The sequence below is a fragment of the Simochromis diagramma genome, unplaced genomic scaffold (assembly GCF_900408965.1).
Source record: "Simochromis diagramma unplaced genomic scaffold, fSimDia1.1 OVJJ01000205.1, whole genome shotgun sequence".
NCBI lineage: Eukaryota > Metazoa > Chordata > Actinopteri > Cichliformes > Cichlidae > Simochromis > Simochromis diagramma.
Genome location: NW_024386782.1, coordinates 4,110,119 through 4,122,277, shown reverse-complemented (window position 1 = coordinate 4,122,277; position 12,159 = coordinate 4,110,119). Strand labels below are relative to the sequence as shown.

General features: G+C 40.1%; 1 protein-coding gene across 1 annotated transcript; it reads right to left on the bottom strand.

Moving 5' to 3' along the window:
• Positions 1-1,475: 1,475 nt before the first annotated feature.
• On the bottom strand, positions 1,476-11,271 carry dapk3 (death-associated protein kinase 3). Its single transcript, XM_040017279.1, has 9 exons — positions 11,135-11,271; positions 10,345-10,460; positions 5,459-5,819; positions 4,777-4,906; positions 4,584-4,632; positions 4,448-4,474; positions 4,203-4,355; positions 3,719-3,764; positions 1,476-3,519 (listed from the first exon to the last, which is right to left on the bottom strand). The coding sequence occupies exons 2-9, from the start codon at positions 10,404-10,406 to the stop codon at positions 2,983-2,985; spliced, it is 1,365 nt and encodes a 454-aa protein (XP_039873213.1). The 5' UTR covers positions 10,407-10,460; positions 11,135-11,271; the 3' UTR covers positions 1,476-2,982.
• Between the last annotated feature and the right edge of the window lie 888 nt (positions 11,272-12,159).

The window sequence follows — 12,159 nt, the reverse complement described above, 5'->3', positions numbered from 1 at the left end:
CCTGTCTTCAAGATGGAATTTGATACGTTCACCATCAGCAAACGGTTGTGCTGACTTATGAAAGTTTTACTGACTACAAGGTTATTTATTGTTATTTATTGTTGTCATAATTAATATACAAATAAAACAGTTAGAAAACAGTAGTGTTTTCTTTGTGTAATTTTTTTTTTTTTACTGAGATTTAGGGTCAATTTCTTTATCTAAAATTCATTCTTTGTCTTTTTCACTTTTTTGCTTAAACTGGTGTTGTCAGCATTAATCTCATTAAAATGACATTAACGGCATAACTGCGAGGGGCTGCCCCACGCACAGAGCGATCTGTGCTTACTCGCTAACTGAGATTTGCTGTGTTAATGCAACGTGTGGGTTTTTTTTGTTTGTTTGTTTTTTTAAAAAGGAAGGAATGCAAAGACCAGAAAGACCACAGGAGACGGCTAAAGTGGATGATGACAGAATTGTTTCACTGTTAACAAAAGCAGCCTTCCAACACCTAACAAAGTCAAGAACTTTCTTTAGGAGGTATTAGTATTACCGTTAAGGTCTACAATCAAAAGATGACTTCACAGATGTAAATACAGAGTGTTTACAACAAGGTGCAAGCCACCGGTTACACTGGAGAACAGGAAATTTGATTTAAGGTCAAATTTATTTATGTAGCACATTTCCAGACAGACGATGCTGCAAAGTGCTTAACAATATAAAAATGCCATTAAAAAGAAACTATGTAAAACAATAACAATATAAAGCAATGATAGTTATTGTTTTAATTCTTTTGTCCTAAGACTATTAAATAAGACAAATGCTTGGGTCATAGTGTGTTAAAAGCCAGGGCATAAAATGTGTCGTTAGTAGTGATTTAAATGGATCAAGTGTTTGTGCAGATCTATTTTATATTAATATAATATTTAGGGGAAGACTATTCCAAAGTCTGGGACCTGCCACAGAGAAGGCTCTATCACCACGAGATTTGAGATGAGTCCATGGGATGGATAGCATTAAGTTTGAGCTAGACCTCGTGGTTTTTCCTGGAGCATAAACAGAGAGGGGCTCAGACAAGTTTCAGCGATGGTGGAGGCGGTATTATGGTATGGGCATGCATGACTGCTGGTGTTTATATTGATGATGGGTCGAATGCTGAAGTGTACAGGGCTAAACCTTCCAGTACAGATAGTTAACAATCCACAGCAACCTGGTGGGTCACTGATATTCTTCAACAGCCAATCACCTGACTTCAGCCCAACACAGCATGATTTTCAGTTATCAAATGCAAAGCTGAAGGCAGAGACAAAACCTAATTTGTCATAGTCCAGATAATTATGGACATAATTTTTAAGTTTCTCAAAAAGAATAGACATTTTATTTAAAAAAAAAAAAAGGGTATATTCACTTTAAGCGATTTCACTCCTGTAATGTTGTATGCATCATGGTGTTGTGCTAGCGTGATAAAATGAATAATAATCTACACACAGGTAAGCTTTGGTTGAAGTGTCACTTTTATTTGCTTGAAACGAGTCTGGACAGATGCTTTACAGCTCTTTCTTACATCAACAGACAGCTTAAAATACATTAAAATTCCTCTACACTCATAAGTGCAAATGGATACATTTCTCTACAGAAAAATACTACAGATTATACAACAATGCCTTCTATGCTGTACATGTGGAATGTGTCGGCTGAATGTGGAACTCATCGATGGAGCATTTAAGGTGCGCAGGGATTTAGAGCATACGTACGGAGTTTCCATGCACACTATTTGGTTTACAAGGCTGCTTGTGCAAAAGTCACTGCGTTTTAAGACACTGAGCAGATGATGTTCACTGGGTGACGGATGAGTGCTCACAGAGGCAATAAGGTCAATGAGATTACAGGCACTGCAAAGACGAGTATATACATTCCCAGATCTGGTTTTCCCACTGCTCCATTTCATTCAAGAAACAAGAACAACTTACAAATTGTTTCCTGGGACACTTACTGGGAAAAAAAAAAACATGTAATTTGATACCAATTACAGGTAAAACAGAGACTCTCTTCCAGACTATTTTGACTTTAAGAAAAAAAGGAAAAGATAAGAAATAACGTTTGCAATATTTGCACAAAGTCTCTGAAATAAAACTGGTTAAAATAATTATTGCTATACTTTGCTGGTGATTTCTTTTGCATTAAAATGTCGTGGAGGTGCACAAAAAAAAAAAAAAAAAAAAAAAAAAAAAAAAACCTTTGTTAATGTAACTTGTGAAAAACTAACCCTAAAGTCTAAAAATTGCCTCTGTTTAATATGTAATCAGTTTATTTTTCCCAGAAATGTTCAATAAACTTCTAAAATTAAAAAAAAATAAAAAATAATCAGACATTAAAATAAAGCCCTAAAACTTTTATTTTGTGCTGAGGGTTTGCATAATTTATAGTTACACTTCCCAAATATGAATTTTAAAGTCATTTGAAATGTAAAAAGGCAAAAAATAAATACCACCTAATGCCTCACAAACCTGAAACTATACACCGAATATTGTGAAGCTTTCTCATGTGACCTGAGGCGGGAACAGATGATTGGAGAGTGAAGGCTTTTAAAGCAACAGCAAGTTAAGACCAATTTTTAAAATAATAACCAGGTATAATAATAACCAAGTAAACAAATTAATTCATTTCTATGTGTAAAAAACAAAAACAACCCCAAAACAAGCAAACAGCTGAATTACAGTACATGAAATTAGTAAAAATATAAATAAATTCATTGACACAGGAATGATTTTTCAAAGAGGAATGGCTTTCACATGTTGCCTCTCTGCTTCTTGTTCTCTCAAACGTGACATAAAAGTAGGATTTTTATTTATTTATTTTTTCCCTTTCTGATGGGCGACAGCGGCGGCGTAGCTTATGATGACGACTGACCCTCTCAAACTCCACTGTGTAGTGCACGAGCAGAGACGACAGGCAAGAGGAAAGCTTGATGATGAAACCCTCACTGCTGGATGTCAGCGCCGCTCACGGCGTGCTGCCAGAGCTGAGGCCGTCCTTCTCTGCCGATATTGACTTCACCAGCTCCTCCACCCAGCGGACCTCGGAGGCCACCTGCTCGGCCAGGACCTCGTAGCGGTTCTCCAGGCGCCCAAACTTGCGCTTGAGGATGTTGGCCGACTGCATAGTGACCCGCGCGTCCTCCTGGCACTTCTTGCGCTGCGTCTGCGTGCGCTGCAGCTCTTGGCGGATGTGGTTCAGGTCGCCAGAGATGCTCTGGTTCTCTTCCTTGTACCACCCCTCCTTCTCCTCATATATCGATAGCAGTGCTGCCACGTCCTCGCGGCAAGAGCGCTGGTTGCGCTCCAACTCCTTCAGGCCTTCCTCGGCCGCCGCAATCTCCTCGAGCACCTGGGAGAAGCGCTCAAAGTTGGCGTAGGTGTTGTTCGGAGGCATGCTGGAGTGGGACTTGATGGTATACTCCTTGAGACGAGTAGTCTTCAGGCGCCGGCGCTCAGTCTTGTGATCTCTGTCCTCCTGGCGTACGTTCCGCCTCTTAATGACCTGAAGAGGTAAAAAGGTACAGGTCTGAAAAACGAGCAAGAATTTGATGACAAGAACCAAAAGATGGGAGTAAAAAGAGTCATATTTTCAGTTGGCCTGATTATCAGATGTGAAATTTCACATGAAGTTCTTCAATTTTTTTCCCACTTCACTGAATGTTTAATCTATAAAGATGTAAACAAAGACTTAAACTGCAAACCTTAATCCAGGGGTGCTCAAGACTGTCATCAATGGTCATTCTTTTCCTGCAAAAGAAAATCCATTAGTGTTGGTTAAAAGCTGAAGACCAGGGCACTGTGAGTGCCAGCATCTGCATGAAGTATACAAATATTCTATGCAAATTGTACATTCAGATAGATATATCTATCTATCTATCTATATATATATAGAGAGAGAGAGAGAGATTCACCATGCGCGTGTTTGTTGATTTAGTGTGCTGCATTTTTTTAGTTTCTGCATGTTCTACAATCATTACACTACGTATTTAAGAATTTTTTATCTTCCCGCTGCAGCTGAGCGACCGCTGATTGATTGATCAAGGTAAATAAGCAAAAGTTAAAATTCTGCAAGTCTAGAAAAAAGCTCATCACAGCAGACAACAACAATGTGCCATAGCTATAGCTAATACATTTCTGGAATTGTGACTTCAACAAGCATTGGATAAAAATCAAAGATATTCTTACTTAGGATCCTTTACTAGCAAACGTCGTATGAAGTCCTTCGCCAGCTCACTGGTGTTGCTGAAATACTCCTCATCGAAGTCGTAGTTGACAGCTGAGATGTTGGTCAGCGTCTCTTGTTTGGTCTCGCCCAGAAACGGCGAGGCACCGCTCAACCTGTAACCAGTCAGAAACTTTACTTTAGAGCCCGTTTTGAAGAATCAGGTGGTTTCTGTTTTTTTTTTTTACAAACTATAAGCTTCACTCACAGAATATACGTGATGACACCAATGCTCCTGCAGAGACGAGAGGATAAATAAAGATCAGTAAAAACTGTTAGGTTAAACCACAGCTTCAGAAAGTGGGGGGGACAAAAAAAAAACAAAAAACAGGTTGGTATCTTACCACATGTCTGCCTCCAGTCCAAGTGGCTCATAGTTGACTATTTCTGGTGCTGTAAAACACAGGAATGAGCCCTTTAATTCAAAGCAGATGTAATCTGAAGCCACGATCACCCTCTCACAGGGTCTGACTCACTGCATGGAAACAATCTGGCACAAGGCTGGAAGTGAATATTTAGGAGGCCACGGGCTCTCACCAACAAACTCTGGTGTTCCAAAGATGTTCTTGAACTCGTTTCCTGCTTTGATCTGATGAGCGATCCCAAAATCTATCAGCTTGATCCTGGGGTTGGGGACATTCTTGTCCAGCAGCATGATATTCTCAGGCTGAAAGATAAAAAAAATAAAAAATAAAAACAAATGGAGAAAAAAAACAAAACAAAAAAAAAAAAACTATATCACTGAAAGGAGGAGGAGGGCGAGTCGATGACATTAGACACTGACAAAGCAGCATTTTCTACTTGAGCTTTTGAACCGTGACACTTGCATTTTATCACCACTGTCAGCAGCTTTGCTCCTGTACATGCCATCATCCACCAACTAAAATAATACAGAAATAATCCTATTATATGATTTTTATTCTATCCTCGTGAAGTTAAATGTTGCAGTATCTTTATTGATAAAGATTAGTAGTCTTTTCCTTTATTAGAAGCTTATGTCTAACTTTTAGCTATCAAAAATAAGATCAGTACATTAACCCCATTGAGAGTAGTCCTCCCTGAAAATATGATTTCATTAATGTTAAGATATTTAGCCCAAAATATATTTTAGCATGTTTTTAGCCCAAAAGAATCAGGGCAGCCGTGTTTGTCTGCTCTCACCAACATGTCATCTACCACCGCTGTATAAGAGCCCCTCAAGTTTCCCCTCAGTGCTGACCTTGAGGTCGAAGTGAGCGATGCGTTTGGAGTGGAGATACTGAACGCCATCCAAGATCTGCTTGAGAAACTGCGTGGCCTCCTCCTCAGTCAGAGATTCTTTCTCTGCCAGGAAGTCGAACAGCTCTCCTCCAGACACCAGCTCCAGGATCAGGATCACATCCGTCTTGTTTTCAAAGATGTCATGCAGGGTGATGATGTTGCTGTGCTGGATCTCGCGCAGGATGTTGACCTCGCGCTCGATCTCTTCGCGGCTCACCCCCCGCCGGCTGGACGACAGCCGCCGCTTCTTGATAAACTTGGCTGCGTACTCGATGCCTGTGCTCTTCTCCTTGCACTTACGGACGATGGCAAACTGTCCGCTGCAGAGAGGAAAGATCAGAGAGATGTCAACGCAATGTTCTCCTACCTCATGTTGTGATGGGAAAAAAAAAGATGTTTCTTAAGCAGAAGGCACTGCATGTCTGTCTATCATCATAGATATTTATCAGGAAAGACCTCTAAATGCTGTTAGCTAATAACCTCAGTTGTATCTAGTGTTACACAGAGCAGACAGCTGATAATCAGCTGTCTGCTTGACGTTTATTCAGCTGTGTAAAAACTATAACTTCAATCTCAGCCAAACCGATTTACTCAGGAACAAATAAAATACTAAAAAAAAAAAAAAGCCAAACAATAACATTTTTAAGTTGTCTAAGTGACTTATATATATTTAACCTGAGTAGCGAAAGACAGCGGTGGGTTTGAAAACGATTTGCCGGGAGTCCGGTGTTCTCACAGGCTCTAGTGAGCCTTGAACTCCGGCTAGCTATCGAGCTGGTGAGACGTCTGTTACCCACGTCGGAGCGCTTTTGAAAATATGTGATGTCTTGATAAACTGAGCAGATATTTGAAGTTTACACAGCTGACATATTTTTAACATATTTTCACCTGAAAATATGTTAAACGTTTATTTTGTGACCCAGAAAGAATAATAAGAGTAATATTAACACTAACTAGCTGCCGCCATTGTTGACAACTGAGCATTAGTGATGTGCGGATCGATCCTGAAATATCGATTCCTCCGATACCAATCATTTATGTTCTAGAATCGATTCTCACATTAAAATATCGATATTTTAGTAATTTAGGGTAAATTTTATAGTTTATCATTAACAGGAACACAGTGGAAAGAAACTATAACATTCAGATTGTCTACATTCAGAGGAACTACTTCCTCTTCCGCCTTTCATAGTCATGTGCGAAATATGGCTGTATAAATGTCTCGCAGCCCCTTGGTGTGCGCACTCACAACAATGGCTGAGCGTAATTGTGCGGACGTATTTTACTTCCACAAACAGCTGAGACGTGATTTGCGATACATGTGGCAAAAAAGTGAGGTGTTGTGGCCATACTTGCCAACCTTGAGACCTCAGAATTAGGGAGACATTCAAAAGGGCTGTGGGGGGGGGGGGGGGTGATAAATACATTTTACAGTGTTTATTTATCGGATAAAATACGTTAAATGTCACCGTTATTATTGACCCGTGTTCTGACAAACCATCCTACTTTGGCAAAACGTCCTACCGTAGGTAGTTTATGCACATTTCTGCAGTCACAGAGTAATTCCAGCACAAATTTAAGTAGGTATGACGGTTTGCCACTTAATGTTGCCCATCAGAGTATGCTTGTAGCTTATATTCTTAAAGCCAGGATGGTTTGCCACTTCATTTTACCCGTTAAAGTATGCTTATAGGTAACATTCACAAAGGTAGCATGGTTTGGCACTTAATTTCACCCGTCAGAGTATGTTTCTAGCTCTTATTAACAAAGGTAGGATGATTTGCCACTTAATTTAGCTGTTAAAGTATGGTTGTAGGTCACATTCACAAAGGTAGGATGGTTCGCCACTTAATTTCGTGTTGTGCGCATGCGCAGAAACAACGGGTAGGATGGTTTGTCAGGTAGGATGGATTCCCAGAACACCGGCCCGGAAACAGCGGGGGTGTCCAAATTCAGAGGCTGCTTCCACCTGAGGACCCGGCCTTCGCGGTCTAAAGAAAGCCGGGTAGTACGGCACGAGCTCCCTCGGTGGAGTGAAACTCTGCCGTCTGCTCCTTGCTATCTAAAATATAACCAGGCGCTGGCGTAAACTCTCGACCGTCTCACACTTTCTTTAATTAGTTTTCTGCTTGATGTTTATTCAGCTGTGTGAAACCCCCAGAGGAACCCTCCCGAGGGATTAATAAAGTTAAATTTAATTTAATCTAATCTAATAACTTTAATCTCAGTCAAACCGATTTACTCACGAACAAATAAAACACTGAAAAAGCCAAACAATAACATTTTTAAGTTATCAAAGTGACTTATATATCATGTTTAACCCGAGTAGTGAAAACGATGTGTCGGTCGGCTCAGATACTTGAAGTTTACACGGCTACATTCTCACCTGAAAATATGTTAAAAGAGAAATAAGAGTAATATTAAAACTGGAATTGGCTGGGCCACGCTATGAATTCTGCGATATGGTTTTTCAATTTTGTTGTCCAGGTGGAAGTTTGGGAGAGTGGTGGCTCTTAAATCCTACTACTTATTCCTGCGTCTTTTGGGATCTTACAAAGCTTCAAACGACGCGTCGACTATTAAATTAGTCAGCGACAATTTTAATAGTCGACGTAATCGTGTCTAGTCGACTAATCGTGGCAGCCCTAGTCCTATGGCAAACAAAGCACACCCTTTCTGCTTCCATAGGAATTAAGAGGGTCATCAAATGTACTTGATCAACCAATCAACAGTAAGTGTGAGGACCTCTATAAAAGCAGACGTTTTGGGAGTTTGCTGATCTTTAGGATTAAGTCATCCCATAAGTTTAGAGCCTAGCAAATTCACCCTAACATCAGACCATTCAACGCTCAGGTAAACTGCAAAACACACCCAAGAACTACATCTCAGACTCTAGAGAGCTCAGTTAACATGTTAAATGTTAAAGTTTGTTAAATTTTTTGGGAAAAACAAAAAAACAAAAACATGGCAGCAAAACTTAGGTTTGCAAAATTGCATCTGAACAAACCACAGGACTTCAGAAACAATCTGCTTTGGACGTACAAAACCAAAGTGGAGATATCTGGCCATAATGCACACCAACATATAGCAAAATCAAACACAACACATCAACTGTCAGACACTGTGGTGGAGGGGTGATGATCCAGCCTTGTAATGCAGCCACAGGACACGGGCACCTTGCAGTCACTGACTTAACCACAAACTCCTCTGTATACCAACGTATTCTAGAGTCAAATGTGAGGCCATCTGTCCAACAGCTAAAGCTTGGCTGAAACTGGGTCATGGAGCAGGACATGGCCCCAAGCACAGCAACAAATCTCCAACAGAATGACTGAAAAAGAATGAAGGTGTTGCCACAGCCAAATTAAAACTGACATCTCAACCAGACTGAAATGCTGTGAAAAGACCTCAAGACAGCTGTGATAAATGAATGTCCAATGTCTCAATAAACTAAAGCAACATAGTGAAGAAGCATGAGCCAAAATTCACCAACAAACCGCACATGATGATGATCAAAACTAGCACCACTGATTAACAATTGTTTCATGATCATTGATATGCATATTATCATGGCCACTGATCAATGGCCTGCAATCACAGCATTGTAACATGGTGAAAGATGTACCCTGAGCTCCTTCCTCAATTCTGAGATGGTCTTTCCATTTTCACATAAATGTTCCCTGTCCAGGATGTGTACATCCTCATCATTGAAAGAGTCACTGGCCACTGGCCTACAAGTGTAAATACTGCTTAAGCCTGATCCAACTGTGCTGTGCTAGCCTTCTTAGACTGTGAAATTTCCATCAGTAATGGGGCACACTTAAAAGTCGATGTGTACCGTAAACCAACGCACACGGATCAGCATTTAAGGTTTTGACTCTCATCATCCACTAGAGCACAAATGTGTCATCAGGACACTACAACACAGAGAGAACACCGTCCTAACAAAGGTACTCTTGGGCATTGATCAATGATCATGAAACCGACCTCACAGCCCATTGTTAATCAGTGGTACTGCAATCTGCAGTCAGCAGAGACTGAACTGAAGAAGTTACTTGGATGAGTGACAAAAAGTTTCTGCCACTGAAAGTGCTCCATCCAGAATTAAATTAAATGTCTGTTATCCAAACAGAAGTTAAAATCTCTGACTGAAGCTCAAGAAAGCAAAACAGTGTGTTGTCAGCACAACAAAACAATCATTAACACAACTAAAAACAAGAAAATTCTGTTTTATTCCACATAGAATAAAACAGACTTATAAATAAAACAGTGTGGTTTAGATCCATTTAGTATCTGCGCGCGCGCGCACACAGCACGCGCGCACGCACACACACACACACACACACACCCATCCCCTCTCTTACACTACAGCAGAGGTGCAAGGGCACATTGAGAGGCAGTGACGTCACACTTTTGCTGCATTACTGCAGAAAAAAAAAGGTAAGCCAGAAAGTTGTGTTTCATCTCCAAAAATGTGATGACTCATTCACAAACTATCCAGCACAGCAGAAAAGAATTAAAGATGACATTTAATACAGTGCTGCTCACACATATCAAATATCTAGCCCTGTTCAGATCAGTCCCAACCTGGCATTAAAATCCATCTCAAGCAGCATTTCACATTTAGATCTGTTTTTAATTATGGAAAGCATTGATAAGCTGAAAACTCATCGCTTACACAACTTAAAAAATGTGTCTTACAAATGCAAAAAAGTGTTCTTACACTTTCAGATGAACTGAAGCACACAGCACAACAGCTGGATAGGACAGCAATGCAGAAGAAAGCAGGGTTTTCACATATAATGCTTTCAATTAAACGTTTTAAAACAGGCCCACAAAGCTTACCTCCCCAGCTCCTCTCCCATCTCGTAGTACAACTCAACATCCTCTTGCCTGAAGCCAGCCATGGTGTGCTGACTCTTACGATGATGATGATGATGGGAGTAACGCCTTCAGATTTCCTGCAGTCAAAAAATAAAAAAAATAACTTAAACGTGGATATGTGACACAGAGGCCACAGACACCACAGAGTATGGAGGAAGTGATAAGACAGTGTTAGCACTTTAGGGCTTCTTCCCTCCTTATTTGGAGTCAACACTGCTTTGGAGACTTTTTAGCTGATGTCAGACCTCTGCATACCAGTCCTACTACATCATGTCCTTCCCAGGATCAGCTCTCCGACTCAATTAAAGGGACTACACAACCAACTATGTTACCTTTCACTGGCTAGATAACAAACTACGAGCCAAATGAATCAATGTTTAACTGACAATACACAGATAATGACTTTAAAAAGATGCTAAATTGCGACGTTTATATTGCACTTTTCCATCATAAAAGAAAAACGGCACAAAGGAAGACCTATTTAAAGCAAACACAAAGGTAAACTCGTGAAACGGGATCGTCGTGTTAACTTATTAGAATCTGAAGACTGTTTAAAGAATTTAAGGAAAGAAATAAAGGGAATCCCGACGACGGAAACCAGCTAGCTTAGCTGTGAAGCTAACATTAGCGTCCCGTAGAAACACAGCGCTTAATAAAGACAAAGAAAAGGATTCATAGTAACTCAAATACTGACAACAACGCATATATTTAGTCACACAAAAGTGAAGGGATTTCTACTACAGATACTTACAGTACGGCTGGCTACGAGTGCTGCATTCCTCTGCCAAGTAGTTGTGTGTGAACTCCCGACTGAGAAACATCAGGCTAACTGCGGCGGAACACATAGCTTCCGGTGTCCTTCAAAAGTAAAAGCATTAACCTTCGGCGCCAATCAATGCAGTCTCCAAACCACTCAATTCAAAGTCTCCCTCTGATGTACTCATTTATAATCTTGTCCGTCCTGGTCACGCCCAATTGACGTGTTAACATCTTCAATTCCGCCACCTCCAGCGCCTGTGTTTTTGTCAGCATATTATTAAATATTTTCAAAATATTAATCATAAGTGTGTTAATAGACCGACAACTTAATGCTACTGATGTTATCATTTTCACTGTCAGACCTGGAATCACATTCATGCACACTGTACTTGCAAGTAGATTTGGATTTTGTGTGTGTGTGTGTGTGTGTGTGTGTGTGTGTGTGTGTGTGTGTGTGTGTGTGTGTGTGTGTGTGTGTGTGTGTAAATGCCTGTGTTACTGTGTAGATACTAACGTTATTGTGTGTTACACACATTCCCTGAGAAGGTGCCCTTAAACTTATGTCTATTTTTATCTCCTTCTCCTATGCTAAAACAATCTGAATGTAAATCTACATGGTGCCAACAGAGAATGCCAAACTATGTTTCATTTTTCTTGTAACAGTGACTATAAAGATCTATTTTATTCTATTCTATTACCAAAAGGATTTATCCCTCTGGGGCTAAAAAGAAAAGAGAGAAGCGTGAAGTAATGTTTCCATAAATACTTATCAGTAATATAAGATCAACAGAATCATCAAACAAACCTTCAATTCAATCAAGATGTGGTCAGCTTGGGTGATGTCAAATTCTATTTAAGGCCCCACAAAACCATAGCTAGGCTCTCGTTTGGCTTCACAGTTCTTTTTCTTTAGCAATCTTTTTTTTTTGTTTACAATATCAACCAGCCATAAAAACTAATAAGAATCATTTCACACTATGTGGCAGCACTGTATTAAGTTTAAGTTAAGATCTTATC

Bases quoted from the DNA above. Each gene is read 5' to 3' on its own strand.
- dapk3 (XM_040017279.1), bottom strand. From the start codon at position 10,406: ATGGCTGGCTTCAGGCAAGAGGATGTTGAGTTGTACTACGAGATGGGA. The intron at 3,765-4,202 runs GTAAGAATATCT...TTTCTTTTGCAG, and splicing joins TTGCTAGTAAAGGATCCTAA to GAAAAGAATGACCATTGATG. The intron at 3,520-3,718 runs GTTTGCAGTTTA...TTACCTCTTCAG, and splicing joins TTGAGCACCCCTGGATTAAG to GTCATTAAGAGGCGGAACGT.